This window comes from Schistocerca gregaria, chromosome X (genome assembly GCF_023897955.1).
Source record: "Schistocerca gregaria isolate iqSchGreg1 chromosome X, iqSchGreg1.2, whole genome shotgun sequence".
Classification (NCBI taxonomy): Eukaryota; Metazoa; Arthropoda; class Insecta; order Orthoptera; family Acrididae; genus Schistocerca; species Schistocerca gregaria.
In genome coordinates this window covers 695552054-695572209 of record NC_064931.1, presented here as the reverse complement: position 1 = coordinate 695572209, position 20156 = coordinate 695552054, and the positions used below count along the sequence as shown (strand labels likewise).

The following is a 20156-nucleotide window of genomic DNA, read 5'->3' as shown; positions in this document are numbered from 1 at the left end:
CTACAGGTAATGTCGTGATGTTATAGCTGCCATGTATGACATCGCCTGCAGTGCCTCTCCTAGGCTCGTGACCATATTGGTTAGACCCTAGATGACTGGATAACCGTTGGCTGCTCAATGAGTCCCAATTTCAGTCGCTAAGAGCTGATGGTAATGTTCGATTGTGGTACAGACCTCATGAAGCCATGGACCCAAGTTGTCAAAAAGGCACTGTGCAAGATGGTGGTGGCTCTGTAAAGGTGTGGGCTATGTTTACACCCAGTCATTAACTGGAAATGGTTATGTTTGGCTACTCTGAGAGATTTGCAGCCATTCACGCACTTCATCTTCCCAAACAACAATGTAATTTTTACGGATGACAATGCACCATGTCACCACGTCACAGTTGTTCGTTATTTGTTTGAAGAACATTCTGGAAGTTCAAGCGACTGATTTGGTCACCCAGATCTCATGACATTAATCCCATCAAACATTTACAAGAAATAATTGAGAGGTCAATTCATGCACAAAATCCTGCACTGACAACACTTTTGCAATTATAGACAGCTACAGAGACAGCAAAACTCAATATTTCTACAGGGCAGTTCCAATGACTTGTTGAGTCCATCCCACATTGAGCTGCTGTACTATGCCAAGCAAAAGGAGGGCCGACATGATATTAGGACATTTCCAATTACTTTTGTCGCCTAAATGGTGTTGGCAGGTCTCAGGTATCACACCTTAAACACATTCATCGCAGCGGACCCTTGTTTGCAAGTAATTTCCGAAACTGAATTTTACATTTTGCTCTAGAGGCTTATAATTAGCAAAATCGTTTTGAGCAGTAGCATAGTGTAGTGGTCAAGGTACATACTACACTGAAGGTGGCGGGTTCCAATCCAGTCAGATGCATTTAAATTTTTATTTTTAAATCTTTAACAAAATAACTCTGAACATTTTTTTATTGAATTAATGAAAATGTTTTTATTTCTGACCCTCTGCCACGTCATTTTCATCATCACATTAACTTACTTGCTCTCATTTTTTCTTCCTATCATTCTTCTTTTCACTTAACAACAAAAGGGAAAATGATATACCAGTACCTACACTGGTTGTACAATAGTCAAAGAAATCTATCTTTCAATGCGAGATGTACAGTTTTTAAGTGACAATCTCCATACAGCATTTAAAAGATAAATTACTCTCACACCATGGACAAAATATAAACACCACCTTTCTACATTCACACTGATCTTCAACAAATTCAGAGGGAAGAAAACTTCTTAAACATTACAAAAATTATCTTTTTATTAACTAACTTCAATCCTGATCATTTCAAATTACTGAACGCTGGTGCATGCAGAATCCTATGAACAACTGACTGTATTTTGATTACATCTTCGTGTTTAGCAATTCTGGTATACTCTGAAGTTTCATTATTTTCTCATGTTTTACACCTGATGTTTTAAAATAGGGGAAGGGGGGGGGGGGGGGAGACATAGATGACGAGACGATAGCGATTGCAATAACATAGACAAAAATATAAAATGGAAGAAACTAGATCTAAGGTAATACATAAAAATAGTTATAATCATAAACAGGAAGGTTCCAAATGACAAAAGAATGACTGGAAGAATAAGTGAGAGCAAAGTTAAAATGACAATGAAAGGACGTGGCAAAGAATTGTAAATAAAATACATTTAAAACAAATAATTAAATAAAAATAATTATTATAGGCATTTCAATAATGATTTAGAGAGAAAAATTTAAAAGCATCTGACAGGATTTGAAACCACCACCTCCAGTGCATCATCTGTGTCCCTTAACCAATATTCTACATGGCCACGCAAAATAGCACTGTAAATTATAAGGCACTAGAGCAATGCAAAAATATTTTTCACCCATTACTTGTAGATGAGGGCTCACTGTGATGAATGCCTGGGGTCCTAACCTACCCCACCATGGAGTGAGTTTCAAAAAGTCAATCCCACCTCTGGTGACCTCTCCTTGCAGGTATTTTACCTTTGCAGTTAATCAGAGGAAACCACATAGAAAGAAAATCAGGATGATTGATATAAAATTAGCATATCCAACACAACAACAAGAACAACAAAAAATTACAACAGAACTATGTGAGAGAGATGTACAACTTTTGTGAGAATGCACTGTCATGAAAGATGACATGGGTTTTCAGTGCAAGTAAACTCCTGATCCATGCAAAGAATATTAAAGTAAAAACAACCTCCGACAGAGTTCAGTGAATAGACCTGTAACATTAACGTACATGAGCTATGAACTACAGTTACCTTACTGCCCTTCGAAATAGTCACCTCCCATAACCATACACTGCTGAGTTCTCAGATACATGACCTGGAAACTTTGCACGAACTCTTCCTTTGAAATGGTGTTCAAAAGCCGCATCATGTTTCATTGGATGTCAGGAATATTGTCAAATCTCTTTCCTTTCAAAGAGAGTTTGAGTCGAGGAATTAAGAAGCAGCCTGGAGGATTGAAATCTGTTAAGGTATGGTGGATGTTCAAATTGCACCCCCGCCCCCTTTTTTTTCCAGGAGCTATTTGATGATATAGGCTGTGTGTGTCGACGAGTGTTGCCGTGAACAAAAAAAACGGGAACCTTGCTGCGCGTACTGTGGTTGTACCCTGCATAGATGTTGCATGAAACAGGTCATAATTTCATTGTACCATGCAGCATTCAACATCATTCCCTCAGGTAGAAATTCCTTGTGGATAATGACTTGTCTATCAAAAAAATGTGATGATCATCGTTTTGCTGCATGATTTTTTTGGCTCTGACCTTTTTCCTGGTGAGGTCACGTTGGAGAATGCCATTCCATGCTTTGCCATTTTGTTTCAGGGTCATACCAGAGACACCAGGTTTCATCCTAAGTTACAATATGGCTCAAGAAATTGGTTGTTGCACACACAGTTTCGACAAAATCCCGTGAAGCCTCTAAACAAGCCTGCTTGTGACCTTCAGTCAACTGATGTGGCACAAGTCAACAACACGTTTTCCTTTTCCGTAACTCCTGTTAATGATTTGTCACACAGATTCAGGGTTCATCTGCAGTTCATCCACTATCATGCACATAGTTAATCGACGGTCATTCAAGATTAATGTCCTCACTTTCTCCTCCATGTTTCCATCACAGACAGCAGTTGCCGGTCGTCCACTACGGGGATCATCACAAACTCTTTCCTGGCCTCCTCGAAAATGGACGAACCACTTGTACACACACTTCATGAATAGTGCTTTATTCCCATATACACGAACCAGCATTGCACGTATTTCTTTCAGTGTCTTGCCAAGCTTAAAATAAAACTTTAAATAGATCCTTTGCTCATCCATTGTCCCGTTCTCAGTTCAGAACCAACGCATAAAACAAGCACTTCGTCCAACATGGAACACACACGACGATTAACTGAAGTACTGTGGAGGCAGGTAGTCAACACCGGCCACTACACAGGTGCTGTGTTGTGAGCCATCAGCGTTGCCCGATCGACCGTTCTGACTTCATTCACCTAACCTTATTGTCAGAGGTCATTTAAATATAGTGTACTGGACAGTACTCGGTAGAATATTAATAGAGGAAGGAATAAATGTAACTGTGCATAGAAACGTTATGGCTCTGAGCAATCTATGAGCATACAAATGAGGACAATGTCCAGTTGTTCAGAAACTTTTTCAGTCTAGTCTATGGGCCTACTGCCAACTCAATGCCTCAACTATACCATGTTTGCTTACCTTTACTATCACATACATGGAATAGAGGAAGATACACTATACTATGTTCTCAAGAAGAAAAAACGGCCCATACACTTAGCTACACAAAGCTGTGAAGGACAGAAAGTTCAAAGCTGATAACCATATGGTTACAACCAAACAACATTGAACACTGGACAATATGAAGAACACATATTGCGCATGACAAAGGAAAATGACAAGAATGAGCACTCCATTACAGGCATATCCTACAATGAATTACCATACAAAATTTGATACAGGGCACTGCAAAACACAGACTACAATTTATTAATACACTAGCTTCCCCTAAGAACGTAACTTTAACTGATTTATTTGCTTTGGCGATGAAACTAATGCGACTGGGAAGTACAGCAATGGCCCAACAAATACATGCACTCTAAACTCTCTTCCAAGATATGCACTCAACAGCTTATATGGAAATATACCTGTATGATAAATACAACAAATTACTGGATGGCCCTCAGCATCAACGTGATTCTAATGGCTGTGACATTAATTATGCAAGAGCCATTACAGGCAAAACCTATTACAAGTGAAATGAGAGGGCCAACAGCATAAAATCAAAACAGATACAGAAGAATATTGATAAAAACAAGACAGTGTGTGATAAGTGCATACAAGATTTTTGGAGATACACTTAGCTTCTGTAAGGTAGACATATTAAAGAAGTGTATAATGCCGGGAAAAAAAAATTGATATCACTACTGTCACATCCATAGCAGTAAATATTTTGCAAGCTTATTTTTCATAACACACATTTGTTGCCTGTGTAGTGCCGCGACTGTTTTCCGGCACTACTGAGTAAAGCAGCAATGATGCCATGTCTGTTGCAAAGGGCCACAGGAGTGGGCAAGCGTGAAGTGGAACAAAAAAGTATTATGTCAGATGCAGCAACACCACCAGCCAATTTCCACATGGTGGGTCAAGCCAGGACCAGTAATGCAATAACACTGATAAAGCAGAAAGGCAGGGCAAGAGCATCATCAGCAGACCGGTTACTACAGCTCCAAACTACGGCCTCGTTTTGGCACACATGGTTGGAAGCAGTGCTTTGGCAAAAGAAACAGGTGCTGAGCCAGTATAAATATCCATCATTTTTAACCAAACACATCACAGTCTGACAGCAGCATCTATGGGAGGAGATCTACACTGTTCGATGTGGTGAGATGGTCCTGCAAGAGGCTACCATGAGATTTGGCATCCACCAACTGCATGCGTACTGCAGGCACCACGTCCACTGCTGTGGATTAGTATTAGTGCCTCCCAGCTGGTGGCCCACCTCCTATGCTCACTTCTGTCACTCACAGATAGCCTTCTGCTCAAGGGAGGGGGGGGGGGGGGGGGGGGGGCGACAGCTGTTCGAGTCCTTGATGTGCGGCCTCTCAGCTACCTACGCTGGGGTGGGCATACTGACACATTACGTATCCAGTCTCCAAGGTGGTCACCTTCCTCTGCAAGAATCACAGATGGTTTCTACACCTAGCCGTGTGCCCCACTTTTATCTGCACATCTCCACATTCCAGCATTTATTCCTAGCCACTGGCACTGTAACAGGCCACTGGCCACCTGTCGTGTCAGTGCCCCCGCATTTGCCGTCTTCGACACACGCCCAGTGGAATGCTGCTACCACAGATTGTCACTGCAAGTGTTGTTGTCACCATTCTGAAACAGCCCAATATCTGAACTCAACTCTGCCACTACAGAGGTCATCCACCCCAAGCCTCTACATCTAGCTTTGGCTGCCAATACGAATTACGAGTCCTTATGTGTCAATGCACTAAAAGTACATATTCACAAACACACAATATCTAATTAATAAAAAACAATGTGCCTGATGAGGCCTATGACTGAATTTTGTATCCAATAGTTTCGCTACACTGCTAAATGGTTATGATGAAAGTGCAAATTACTTTAGTTGCACATCCTCCTAAAACAGGCATGACCAATGGTGTTCCGTTTAGTACCTACTCATTAGGAAACTATGTAAGTGACACAAGAAGACAAGAATTCATGTTAACTCAGTTAATCAGGCCACCTAACATAAATGTGTTATACTGCTAACACACTGTGCTACATAGGATATTACAATTTAATATGGTCAACATTACCCGTGAAGGAAAAATGGGGATAGAGTAATCACAAGGCTTCTAAATAATTGCAAATTTATTACATTACAGGTATATATCTTCCAAGTTACATTTTTTCAGTAACTGTTCCTTCCACCTTATACTGTATAATTACAAAACCAGTAAAAATTTGTGCGCTGCTGAAATTTGTGATGAAGTTATTAGAGTCTTGAAGTAGTTGCCAATGTGATACAAAAGAGTACGTAGAAAGCCATCCAGTCCAAGCATGCACTGTCACCAAACCTTTCCCTTTCTATACATATATGAATCTAAAGAATGCACTTTCTTCAAACTGAGTACAGCAGAAAAAACCACAAAAAATAGTTTACATGCAACTGTTGTGAATAAAGGGATGTGTGTAAGGCAAAAGCTACATTCTGAAGAACACTCACTCACGTCACATCTAATGAACTCCACCTAACAACTTTAGAAAATTTGGAGTTATGTAACACTCAATTCTCCATATACTTATCTCTTTTGAAAATCCAACATGGTACAAGAAACAACAAGTCTTGTGTTACATTAGTGAAACACAATGGAACACTCAAATGACAAAGAAGAAGAAAAATAAGTCTTGAACAACAGAATATTTTTTCTTTTTTCCAAGCAGGTGCACAAACAACTAAGTACCATTGTTTCAACAGAACTGCCTTATAACAACCGACTGCTCCAGTTTATCTTTCTGTTAAGTTTGTGATTTTACAAAAACTTTATGCAAGGTGACAAGCCATCACAATTATAGCCCAGAAATATAAAATGAAAGTGGTGAAACAACACTCATAGGTATTTTGGTGCATAACTAAGACAGGACAGAATCAATAGTAGTGTGAAACTGTTGTGTACCATTTTTGACTTTTCAAAGCTGTATGTTCCTTTCTTGGAAACTAAAGGTAAAACAGGAGTGAGGTAGAAGTGGCATTATGACAGACTTAACATTCCGAAGTTTCAAGTGGCCTAATCTTCCATTCTTTTATACGGCCTTCCTTTCACTCCTGTTCATCATCAGCTCCCGATGAACTGATTTACAGCCAGGAAATTTTAATGACTGTCTTCAACTGTTTCACATAGCTGTCTGTCCTACCTGAGTTTCTACTGCTGTCAAGTAAGTGTCTCTTCTAAACTTATGTGAGCATCTTTTATAACCTGTAGCATATATACAAACATGTCCATTTTTATGTTAGTATCCTTTCATCTACTCAAAAGTCAGTAAACAACAACACTATAGTCTGGTTGTATAATTCTGTTCCAACAATGATGACTGAAGTTTTCATGCAACAATGCTTGAATTAAATCCATTATGAAGTTATATCGTACCTGGAGGCTCATTCAACATACGTACAAATGCCTCTTGATTCTGAGAAATAAGCTGTAAAAGTGCTGGATTTGTCTGCCCAATCTGCTGAAAGACAGCGTTTAATAGCTGAGGATTTTGTTGAATAACCTGTCTCATTTGTTGAAACTGAGGCTGATTTCTCAGAAAAGCTAGAGGATCATCTGCAACATACAACAACATTAGGTAATGCAAACTGAGACAATAAAAAAAAATGTAGTGACTAGAGAAGTTTCCAACAGCAGCACTATTAGTTGTAGCAGTAATAACAGTAATAGTAACAGAAATACAACCACTCACTGGAACAAGAAATTAGTTTAATCTCCTGCAAACTTATGCAGTAGTGAACTGCTTGATTTTTACCTTCAGGGCATGCACACATATTAAAACATTACAATATGAAATTGGTCTCCACATCATCTACGATACACAGAGTTCCTGCAGCAGAACTTTCAACTCTGTAAATCTAATCCTTTGCAGAGCTGTCAGTGGGTAAAAAGAAAGAAAAAAAAATCGAATCATTAAATATGCATAAAGCTGTTATCAGACAGAATATGAAAAAGTCTAAACACTGTCACTCTTTTAAATAAATTTGCAGAAAACTTTCTTCTAATTAGCCAATACCCCAGGTGGAGAGAGAGAGAGAGAGAGAGAGAGAGAGAGAGAGAGAGAGAGAGAGAGAGAGAGAGAGAGGCAGGGGGGGCATTTTCTATAGCAAAGTAGTATAACTAAAAGAAACCCCGAGAAGAGTTATTATGACATTTACTTACACAGCACACAGCAGTGTTGTCCATTGAACAAGGTGTTTCAGCAATTTTTTCAAAATTCCATTAGATTCCTTCAAATGCCAACTCCAGCTGTGACAACCCCTGATTATCACCTTTCAGTATCACATTGAAAACATTTGAGCCGCACACACTAATGCCACAGATGTCTTTATGTTCCTATACTGCACACTTGAAAAGCTTTACGTAGCTTCCTACCAGAGGATTCATTGTTTGAGGTACATTTGGTTTCACATGTCAAAAGAATAGGCACAAGTTACAGAAGTGATGAACTGACCCTTGGTATGGGAACTACATTCCTTTGTCACTACTGCAAAACATTCAACAAAACTGGACATCCTTTCCAAGTGCCAATTACAAATCATGAACATTAGTAGAAAAGCAACAACTGCTTTGTTAATGACAGGTAATATTTCATTTGTTAATGAATTAGATACTTCACGGCAACATTCTTTCAACAGAGCGGTTTGAAGATAGTGGCACTGTGGCTCGCTGTAAACGAAGACGTTGCAAAGCCTTGACTTACAAATTAGTTAATCATCATTAGAAACATATTTTTAATTATGTGATTTTTGATAATGAGATTGCAAAAGGACAGGGAGCATAGAAAAGTTCTGAAGATGGGACATGCAGGGACAGTGCAGCAGGCATCCTGAGAAGGATGGGAAAAGAAATGAGAGAACAAAACATGGCCAAGAGTAAGGGCCAACAAGAAAGAGAGGACAAGGGGAAGCAAAGTAGGAAAAAAGGGTGAGAGGGCACAAGGTTGGTTTGTGGGGTGCTCAACATTGTGGTGATCAGTGCCCGGTTACGCAGATTAAAAGAATAAATGAGGCTGGAGGCAAACTGTGGTGGGTGGCAATAGAATAAAGGAAGTTTGGTTAAGTGTGGTGGGGACAGCAAAGGAATGAAAACTGGTGGGGCTGTTGTAGGCTCGTGGTGGGTGGTGGGGTGGCAACTGTAGCAGTTTCGAGCAAGGGCAGCAGATGAGGGCGAAGAGCGGTGGCTGGGAGCGAAACAATCACGGCAGGTGAGGGGTAAAGGGTGGTGGGATTAAACAATGAAGGCCAGGTGGGAATTGAAGGGTCTGAGAGTGAAAGAATAGAATAAAAGAATAGAATAAAAGGGAAGGGAGTGGAGGGGAAGGAAGGTGTAAGGAATACAGCGAAGGAAAGTGTAAAGAAATTGGGAGGGAGCAAAAATAAGAGGGGGCAGGGGCTACAAGGAGGAAGAGGGAGCATATGGACAGGGAGGAAGTAAGGGAGGCTTAGAGGGGAGCATAGGGACAAGGAGAGAGGGATGGACGGGAGTGTACAGACAGGGACAGAGGGGAGTGTACGGACAGGGATAGCTGGAAGGATGGAGGGGAGTGTATGGACAGGAATGGAGGGGAGCGATGGACAGGGAGCGAAGGAGGGAAGGAAGCATATGGCAGGGAACAAAGGAGAAATGTGAGTGTATATACAGAGTGGGAGAGAGGGAGGGAGGAGCGAGTATGGCAAGATGCCGAGGACAAGAGGGGGGAGGTGGGAGGGACGGAGAGGCATAGTGGAACAAGAGAAGGTTGCAGCAGAATGGTAAGTGAGGGCATGGCAGATCTGGGGAGTAGGGGTATGGTAGAGGGTGGTGGAACAGGGGGCACCGGAAGAGGGAGTGGGTGTGCACTGGAAAGGAGGGGAGGGAGGGAAGCTGTGGTGGAGGGAGGGAGGGAGGGAGGGAGGGAGGGAGGGAGGGAGGGAGGGGAGGGAGGGAGGGGAGGGGCAAAAGTAGGGGGAGGGGGCAAAAGGAGGAAAGGAATAGAGGCAGATGGAGAAAACGAGCAAAAGAGGACAAAATAGCAAGAGGAGAGAAAATGAAGAGGAAAGGAGGAGAAATATAAGGCATGAGGTGAAATGCATTCAGTGGCACAAAAGTCAAAACACTGTCAGTCTGGTATAATTTGAATAATGTGGGCTGGAGGGAAGTAATGAATGACTTATCACACACACGCACACACTTTTCTGATGCTCGTAGACAGCTTATGTGTAACTTATGTAACTTATGTAAAACATGCATTATCAATTAGCACGTTCTAAAGAAGCAAAAAGCTATCAGCAAAGTAAGTATAAAAAAGCTATCAATGTAATAATATAGTACACGATGCATATACACTGGGGAGTACTTTATCAGATGCAATACGTTTACACATGCACAAGCTATGTAGGCAGAATTACTACTCTGAATACCAACTTGAAAACATTTATGCAGATTCTCACTAAATCATCAAGACAACAGCATACATTTAAAATACCTGAAAATTTGAGGACTGTAACAAACATGATTACCTGGAAAATGTAGTAACGACTATTTTGGATATGTTCAACTTGTGGAAGTCCATTGTTCTTGCGGATGTAGGACAGCGGCCGATGATATAAATATTGAAAACAAGCCACCATTGCCATATCATCAAAGAAATTTATTTCCAACGAGCAGTTTCAGTCCTACACTTACACAATCATTAGGTCCACTATAAAACAAAAGACTACTTTCATTTCTTGGCTCATGAATCGTAGAACCCAAATAATACTAGTTGTCACAGATTGCATACATCAGGAGTCTATACTCTATGCTATTTCATCAGCACTGTGTCCCCATGGACATAATTATATCCGTGTGGTCACAGTGGTGACAAACCATTATAGAGTATACACTCCTGAGGTATGCAATCCATGACAACTTGTATTATATGGGTTGTAGGAATGAAAGAACTCTTTTGGTTTATAGTGGACCTGAAGATGATGTAAGCATTGTGCTGAAATTAGTCATTTGAAATAAATTTATTCTATGACACAGCTGTGGTGGTTTGTTTTCTTTATTTATTTTGTACAGGTTTCAATATTTTAACCAAACTTGACTTACACCTTCAAATTCGTTTTTAATTGTACACTTAACTCTACAGTAAAAAAAAAAAAAAATATTTCTGTACTGAAATATCATATTCACATTATATGAATAAATCATAACACAACAGCTTTTGATTCAGAACATGAGCCAAAAAATTAACCATAGTAATTACTATTCCCCACTATTGCCCTTCTGTTTATCTTCTGAGAAAACATAAGCTAGTAACTAAACCTACTACTATACGCAGAAGCACAAACCAAAGGAATGAAAGTTAGTGTTTGACATACCATCGACGAAGGTACTAGGTAATGGGCACTAGCTTGGAAAAGGCAACAATGGGGAAGAAAGTTGGGCACGTTCTTTTCAAAAGAATCATACTGGCACTCGCTTTTCTTTATTTACAGGAATCCATGGAAGACCTAAATCAGAACTGCAGAATGACAATTAGAAACCTGCATGTAGCTAATGTGAATTTGCTAATCACTGCGCCCTGTCTCACAGCAGACCACGTTAAGTCCTGTTTCTGTGTTGCTCTCACACATTAGACATCATCACACTTTCCTTAGATATGAAAGTAATGTTTAAAAATTTTCCCAGAATCGAGCTGGAATGAATATCATACCTACTTAATTTTGGGATACCTTTTTAGCATTCTGAGTGACTCACGTGAATCTTCAATAATGAACAACCTCTCACGCTGTCCCCATGAGAATACTTTCTCATTTTCACATAGTTAAAAACATTTATGCAGTTAGTCCATTAAAAATTTCAGAGAATTATGCACCACCAGAAATACTGAGGCTTCATAACAAAAATAAATGACAACTATTTTAATTTGTAAAGTATGGCAGAGTATGGCTGTCAAAACACCGTGCTAATATACAAAGAGCATTCAAGTCTTCTTCAAAATTAAATAAAGACGGCAAGGAAGTACATTATCCCTTCCTTTCAACCACATTTCTGAAGATAATCACCAAAATGGTACAAAGCTCTGAATACTGACAATCACAGAAAGATAATAGAGAAGCTGAAGTCTAATTCTCTCACTGTCTCTCTGAATGTCTTCAATATTTCTATGAAGTTCAGTTATCTGCAAGAACTATTATGTTATTGATATGAGCCTAATGAAAATGTGTCTTTCATAAAGAAGTACAAAACTGTTATACACAGAAAAGTCAGTCTTACATCACAGACATGAGGCAAGGAACAATACAAGTGAATCTGCACAGATAAAATAAACCTTGGATGTGTGAGGACGATGCAAGATGTCTCAAATGACATTTTGTGATGCACATTGAAGTACAAACAATACTGGAATAGGGCACATAGTTTCTTACACTGAAGAGTTTGCTGTTATCACTCAATAGCATTAGTGTCTTAAAAATGGACTCCAGCCCATGGACTGTGGAATACAACTGTACAAAGCAATGAGCAATGTGACTCACTTTCTGGACCACACACAGTTTGCTACTCAAATTTCATGTAAACTTTAGGCATAACCCATATACTGCTACATGAATTTATTGAAAGCAAGCCAAAACCATAAAGAACTCTTAACTAACATTGTTTTCTGCAGACAATTATGAGCATCAAAAATATATAAAACAACAATTTTAAGTGAATGGTTTTCAGTAGCGGTGATCTGTGCCTATGTCTTTGCTATTAACACATCCTGTTCTTAAAATATGATTAAAACTCCTTTGGTTAACAAAGTATCCCCTGTATGAAGTTTTGTAAGCTAAAAATTTTTCAATATTTACAGAAACTCCTCAACTGAAATCTTCCAACAAAGGTCTATTATCAAACTGATAATGTTTAGATACAGCATTAGTAGTGTCATGCTTGACACAGTCACATAGTTTAAATATCTGGGTGTTAACACTACAAGGTGATATGAAATGGAATGAGCATGTGAGGTTTATGGTAGGGAAGGCAAATGATCGACTTCAGTTAATTGGGACAGTTTTAGGAAAGTGTGGTTCATCTGTAAAGGAGACAGCATGTAGGACGCTAGTGCAACCTCTTCTTGAGTACTGCTCCAATGTTTGAGATCCGCACCAAGTTGAATTAAAGACAGACATCGAAACTATTCAGAGGTGAGCAGATAAATCTGTTACTGGTAGGTTTCAAAAACATGCACGTATTACAGACACACTTCAGGAACTCAACTGGAATTCCCTGGAGTGAAGATGTTCTTTTTGAGTAATAATACTAAGAAAATTTACAGAATTTGAAGCTGACTGTAGAACGAGTCTTCTGCTGCCAACATACATTTCACATAAGGTCCACGAATATAAGATACAAAAAATTAGGGAGGCACACAGACAGTCGTCTTTTCCTCAGTCTATTTATGAGCGGAAAAGGAAAGGAAATAACTACTAGTGGTACAGGGTACCCCCCACCACCCACTACGTGGTGGTTTGTGGAGTATGTACATAGATGCAGATAGTCTAATCACAAATATTTTGTTATTATGGACCACCTAAATTATATACTAGATGATGTACCAGTCATGTGTATGCACAATAGCCAAAAATTACACTTAAAGTGACACTAACTTACCACTAGCACTTCCAACCCTCAAACTCACAGCCCTGCACTACAAAATGATGAGAACAAATACGGAAAACTGTCACTGTTTTCTTTGTTTTCTTGCAGATAGTCTAATCACAAATATTTTGTTATTATGGACCACCTAAATTATATACTAGATGATGTACCAGTCATGTGTATGCACAATAGCCAAAAATTACACTTAAAGTGACACTAACTTACCACTAGCACTTCCAACCCTCAAACTCACAGCCCTGCACTACAAAATGATGAGAACAAATACGGAAAACTGTCACTGTTTTCTTTGTTCTGAATCACACACAGAAAGATGAGTTTCTTAACTGTTATTGCAGAACATTGCAGAAGAACAGTGCTTATAAATGATCAAAGCGTATCATGTTAACAAATTATTGAACATAATATGATCTTGAGACCCAGGAAGTGACACATTAATCAATAGAAAAGAGACCTTACCAGGTGCTCTCCGTTGTCGGTCAGATCTGGGAGCTATAGTACCTATTTGTACTCTATCGGCTAGCTGGTCTGGAATACCACTCAACAAGTATTCCACTGCCCTGTCCGGGTTGTTATAACTAGCTCTTAATGCAGTTTCTACCTGAAAGAAAAATACAACCACACATCAACTTAACACAATTCTCAGATATTGCAATAAGAAATTACCACCACCACCACCACCACTCACGGAGGTTCTAAATATTTCATACCATGGTGCTACCCAACAATCATGTAAGAGAGCACATGCAACACAGTTAATTGGTGGTCTTCAATTTGAATGATCTGAAAATCCTGTAAGCTGTCTGGTGATCAATTGTCGTATTAACCATTGTGGCGGTGGTTGCTCTGTTTAAAATGGAAATGTTATCTACCTAGAAGCGCAATAACTGAATAATTATTTTAAACAAGTTCATAACAATATTTGACATTAGAATGCCATGAGCCAACATTTATCATCTCCACATGATTACAACATTGAAGTCATCTGAATGTTTGTCACAAGGTAGAACTATGTACAAGATTTGAGCTTTTAACTGGATTTCTGCTTCTTTGCAAGCAAGGTTACTTCATGTAACATTCCTAAGCCACAGATGAGAGATACCATTGCCAACTGTCTGCTGTAACCCATAAATTCATCAAAATGGTGGACACACACCAAAATCCAGTATGTATAATGTGTGTGCCCCAACAAGAATTATAGTTACTACAACACCACAAGACATCCAGTGTCAGTGAGTAGAAGGGCCCGGGTAAGAAGTGCCCAATGAGCACAGGCAAAATGAGTAGTGAAGTTCTTGCAACAACCATCATCAGTGCTCGCTGTTACCGTAGTATGAGAGACAATGTCACTACATCAGGCTGTAGCATCAGTGCCAGCTGACATGAAGCTGTTTTGACCTTCACTTCCTACATTTGAAGGGAAACAATGCTGCAACAATCAATACCCAGTTGGTCAAAGTATACAGTAAAAATGCATTATCATACTATACAATGGTTACATGGCACAGACACTTCCAGCGTAATCAAACATGTCCAAATCACCGAGCAGCAGCCCATTTCTCTGTGAAGAACTAGGAATCTCAAGAGAAGCAGTGGCCCTGGTGGACAAAAATTAGCTTATCACAATCAGGACTACAGTGGGAGTAAAAAATCAAAATCAGTCATGGATCAGTTTCAACATCTTGCAGGACATTCTGAAGATAACAAGAGATCACCTACTGCCGGGTTCCGAGACTGCTCATTCCCACTTCAAAATCCCGTCAAACCGAGGCAGCAGTGGAAATATTGCAGCAGTCTCAGGCCAATCCAGATGACATCTTTAGCCATTTCATCATGAATGAGTGCTGGTTTAATCACTATGACCCCAACACGAAGGAACAAAGCACGCAGTGACAAGGTAAGGATTCACTGGTGCCGAAAATGGCAAAAACCTGGGGTGACCACTGGGCAAGGTGATGCCATTGTATGGAGCTAGCATAATATTCAAATAATGAGCAATCCGTCACTGGAGCAAACTATAGCTGTCAGCTGATGACTTTGTGGGAAGCTGTGAAGAGGAAGCATCACAGGAAGCTGCTGGACAAAGATCCACCTAAATCTGCACTTGACAGTCACACATGCCCTTCTTTGGACTATAAACATGCCCTCCCGTCCAGTACTATGAGAAAGCACTCACTGACTTTTTCCTCTTTCCTCGGGCAGGGGGGTCATTGTATGGCAGTCATTTACAGAATGATAACTAGGTGATTTTTGAGACAGAATGTTTCCTAAATGAGCAAAATGCAGGTTTCTAAACCCAACGTCTACATGAAATCTTCAATCACTGGGAGAAATGTGTGTCACTGAAACGTAAATATGTAGATAAGTACTAACATAGCGCCATGTTTCACAGTCACATCTTGCTTTTTTCGAGTAGGTAATTAGATACCTCTTAAATCCTCTATTAACCACTGTACAGTGGGTACAACATAACAATACAATCAATTTCCTGTCTTCTTCCATTCACATACTGAGTGAAGGAAACATGATTGTCTATATGCCCCTGCATGTGAACTAATCTCGCTTATTCTATTCACATGATTCTTACACGAGACATATAATGGTGGCAGCATAATGGCTGCACAATTTTCTTTGAATACAGTTTTGTGATGAGCATTATTGCTGCATCTTCATACATCACAATCTACATTCCAAAAAATAATATACGAGCAAAGTAAATACTAGTTTTCTGCCTGTCTGTGTTTGTGCACATATGGTGTCATCCACATCATCATCATGTTGTATGTTCCAGTCAAAAACTTGTATCAACAAGTTCAACTGACTCTAATCAAGATATACTCTTCATCAAATTATTGACATCCAGGAAATGAAATCCTCCATGATTGGCAGGAGAGAAGGACCTCCTGGACTCAATAAATGAATTAAAGAGAAACATCACGTTAAGTGTATCTACAACAGATCTGCTGAGTGCTACCTTAGAATGTATACAAGTGACCACAACAAAAATTTAGATCCATTTTCAAGTATGTTTATAGGCATTCCTCCCAATCTATAGCTTTTCCCACCTCTCTCAATGTTATATAGAACTGGAGAGAGAGAGAGAGAGAGAGAGAGAGAGAGAGAGAGAGAGTGTGTGTGTGTGTGTGTGTGTGTGTGTGTGTGTGTGTGTGTGTGTGTGTTAGGGCACAAAAACAACTAAGGCCACAAAAAGACCTTAAAAGTGAATATACATTAAGCCCTACTGACAGAAGGAAAGCGAGCTAAGAACAAGGACTTCCTCGTGGAGAAAAGTCCACAAAATATGCTGTAAAGACAGTGGAGGTCCCGAACCAAAGATTAAATGTCCTTTGCCACATTGCTACAATGGATAAAAAGTAAAATGCGGTCAACAGCCCGCGCATCATACTCTAAAACAGCTGATAACTCAGATAGCAAACATACGTGAGAAGTGGTTAAGAAAAGCGCATTTGGTCAAGAAATTACCCACTGTCACAGGCTGACAACAATGAGCACAAAGTGGAGGAGGATCACCACTTAACAAGTGGTCCGTGAAGGGACAACCAGCAGTGATGCCAAAGTGACACCACCTGCCAACAGATGGCGATATGGAGATCATCCGAAGGAATTGAACAGCTAGAAGACGGAAGTAGGAGTGTTGCAGCCTTGGCAGCAGTGTCAGTAGCCTCATTTCCCATCAGACGGACGTGACCAGAAACTCACATGAACATTGCAGTGGCTCCCTCAACAGTGAGCAAATGGCAGCTTCTTTGTACCCACTGCACTAAGGGATGGACTAGACAGCACATAGAGGCTCTGAAGGGCACAGAGAGAATCGGAGCATATGACACAATTAAAAAGCCTGTGTCGCTGGGTGTTCTGGGTGGCCTAATAGAGGGTGAAGAGCTCTGTTGTAAATATCGAGCAGTGTTCTGGAAGCTGATACCAAATATGGTAGATGCCAATGACGAACGCACACCCGGTACCACACAGTCTTACAGCAATCTGTGTACACAAAGCTGCTGTCACTAAGTTGTGTGCCAAGGTAGAGAAACTTATTGTGATTGATCGAATCCAGAGTAGTTTCCTTAAGGAAGCAAATGAAGTCCAAGATTTACATGGACCACCACACGAAACCAAGGTGGTGAAGGATTCACACCTATAGGGAAAGTGACTGGTAGCGAGAAGTGAAGCTTCTGGTGTAGGAGCTGAAAGCGAACTCCGGGAGGTAACAGAGAAGAGGGATGCACCCTGTACTGGCGGTCAAGCGAGTCACTGAAAAAGGAGGCGTAGGATAGATGGCTAGGAATGGCAGACAAATGGCATGCATATCTGTTGAAGAGAACATCATGCTGATATGACAGTAGTAGTTCAGCAGCTTCTGCATTGACTCTCAACCGTGCCTAGCATAAGAGTGCCCACGACCAAATGAATTCCATGATGGTGGACTGTATTAAGACAATGTTGGATGGACGTGCAGGTGAATAAACAAAACACCCACAGTCTAGTTTTGAATGGACAGGGGACCGGTACAAACAAAGGAGGATGGTCTGATCTGCTCCCTAGGAAGTACCACGTAGGATACTGAGAGACTGGGTACAGTGTGTGACCAGGTAAGACGTGGGAGTCACAGGAATTTTATAGTTTTAGCGAATCGAAGAGCAACAGGCCAAAGATGTGAATGTGGCGGAAGAAACCAATTCCACCACCAGAAATTCATACAAATGGTTTTTTACAGTGGAAAAGTGAAAGCTATTATCAATACTTCACGAATAAAGACTATTGAGACATTGCTGAAGATACCACTCATGGAGACGAGTGCGTGGAGAACTTTAATAGATTGCAAAGTTGTCAACAAAAAGGGAGCCAGAAATGCCTGGCGGGACACAGGACATAACTGTGTTAATGGCTACAGTAAAGATAATGATGCTCAGGACATACCCTTGAGGCAACCTGTTCTCCTGGATGAAAACTCCGTCTTCAAAAAATTCCTGAAGGAAATGGGGCAGGTGGCCTCGGAAGCCCTTTTGTGTATACAGTAAAGAGGATACCAGTCCTCCAGCAGGTGTCGTAGGGTTTCTCCAAATCCAAAAACACGGCCAGAGTCTGGTATTTCCACAAAAAAAATTCATGACGTAGGTTGGAAAAGTGACAAGATAGCAGATGCAGAACGGTGCCCTCCACAGCATATCCATTTTATGTAGTAGTTAGTAGATTGTGAGATTCGAGCCACCATACCAATCTGCCATGAATCATACATTCCATCACCTTGAAAACACAGCTGGTGACAAATGGTGCAGTAGCTAGAAGGAAGATGTTTGTCCTTACAAGGCTTACTTGTGACGAGAGTGGCTTCACAGCAGCATCTGCGAACCATGGTATCTGTCCAAATGCAATTGTACATATGAAGGAGAAAGTGCTTGCCTGTGAGAGAAAGGTGCTGCAACATCTTAATGTGAAAATCATCTGGCCCTGAGGCAGAAGATAGAAATGAAGTGAGAGCATGATCTAGCTCCCTCAGTTCACGATTCTGAAGGGAGAAGGATATCACCTGAGCCATCTTCACTCTCCACAAAATAGCAAGCCATGGTATTGGAGATAGGTATAGGGTCCACAATGACATTACGTGCTACGGTCAGGCCGGAAATAGGGGAATGGACCTTGGTCTCAGATAGCCGACAGAGGTTGTCCCACACAATGGGAGAGAGCTAGTAAATGAAATCCAGCTGGCTTTTTTGCTATCCTTAAGAATGCGATGGCACTGTGCAAGCAACGGTTTATAACAAATACAGTTCCTCATTGTAGGATGATGGTTAAAAATGCGGAAAACATGTCTCCACACATGAATCACGTGACATGCTTCAGTCTACCAGGGGATTGGGACATGGTGCATTAAAGATGGAGTGCGAGGTATGGAACATTCAGAAGCGGTAAGGTTAACATTCATGAGGCACTCTACCTGGTTATGATAACTGAAGAAAAGTTGTTTGTCAAAGATCACTAGGTAGGAATAAAGCCTCCAGTCAGCCTTAGAAAGCTGCCAATTGGGTTTACATGTAGGTGGGGTAGGAGTCAGCAAATAGATAGCAAATGGGAAATTGTCATTCGAGTACTTGTCATAGACAACGGACCGTTCAAGATGACGCGCAAGCTGGGCAGTGCAGAATGAGAGGTCCAAATGGGAATAGGTGTGTGTGGAGTCTGAAAGGAACGTGGGTGCTCCACTGTTAAATGAGGTCGAGTTGGTTGAGAAGGTCAGTCAAGAGGTGACACTGAGTGACACAGGGGTGTAGACGTTGCAAAGAGAAACGAGGAAGAGAGGAAGGATAATGCAGACTGCACCAGCCTGCTGAAGAGTGTTCAGTGAGATGATATGGCTACGAACATCATCCTGGAGCAGCAGCACAATTCCCCCATGAAATGGAACGCTGTCCTCAGGAAGGAAGGTCAAAGCGGACTGGAACGAAATGCGAGAGGTCAAAGCAGTGATGAGGATGCAATTTTGTTTCTTGGAGGTAACAAACCACCATACGCTGTGATTCCAAGAGCAGCCATAATTCCTCTTTGTTGGATCTAATGCCATGAATATTGGAGATGAGTCGTAATTGGGGAAGGGGGAGGAAGAAACAAATGAAGGGAAGTCACCTTGGCAGCTGCAGAGTGCCAGCCTTTGAAGACTCATTACTATAGAGAACAGAGGCCAG

At 40.7% G+C, this 20156-nt stretch overlaps 1 protein-coding gene across 2 annotated transcripts in view; it reads right to left on the bottom strand.

Moving 5' to 3' along the window:
- Positions 1 to 20156, bottom strand: part of LOC126297724 (UV excision repair protein RAD23 homolog B-like) — a 146538-nt gene that overhangs the window by 50178 nt on the left and 76204 nt on the right. The window contains exons 5-6 of one of the 2 annotated variants that reach the window (XM_049988864.1): positions 13915 to 14056; positions 7204 to 7383 (exon numbers count right to left, since the gene is read on the bottom strand). In XM_049988864.1, coding sequence (XP_049844821.1) covers positions 7204 to 7383; positions 13915 to 14056 — 322 coding nt within the window. The remainder of the gene's footprint in view (positions 1 to 7203; positions 7384 to 13914; positions 14057 to 20156) is intronic. The other variant, XM_049988865.1, reaches the window with a different exon arrangement.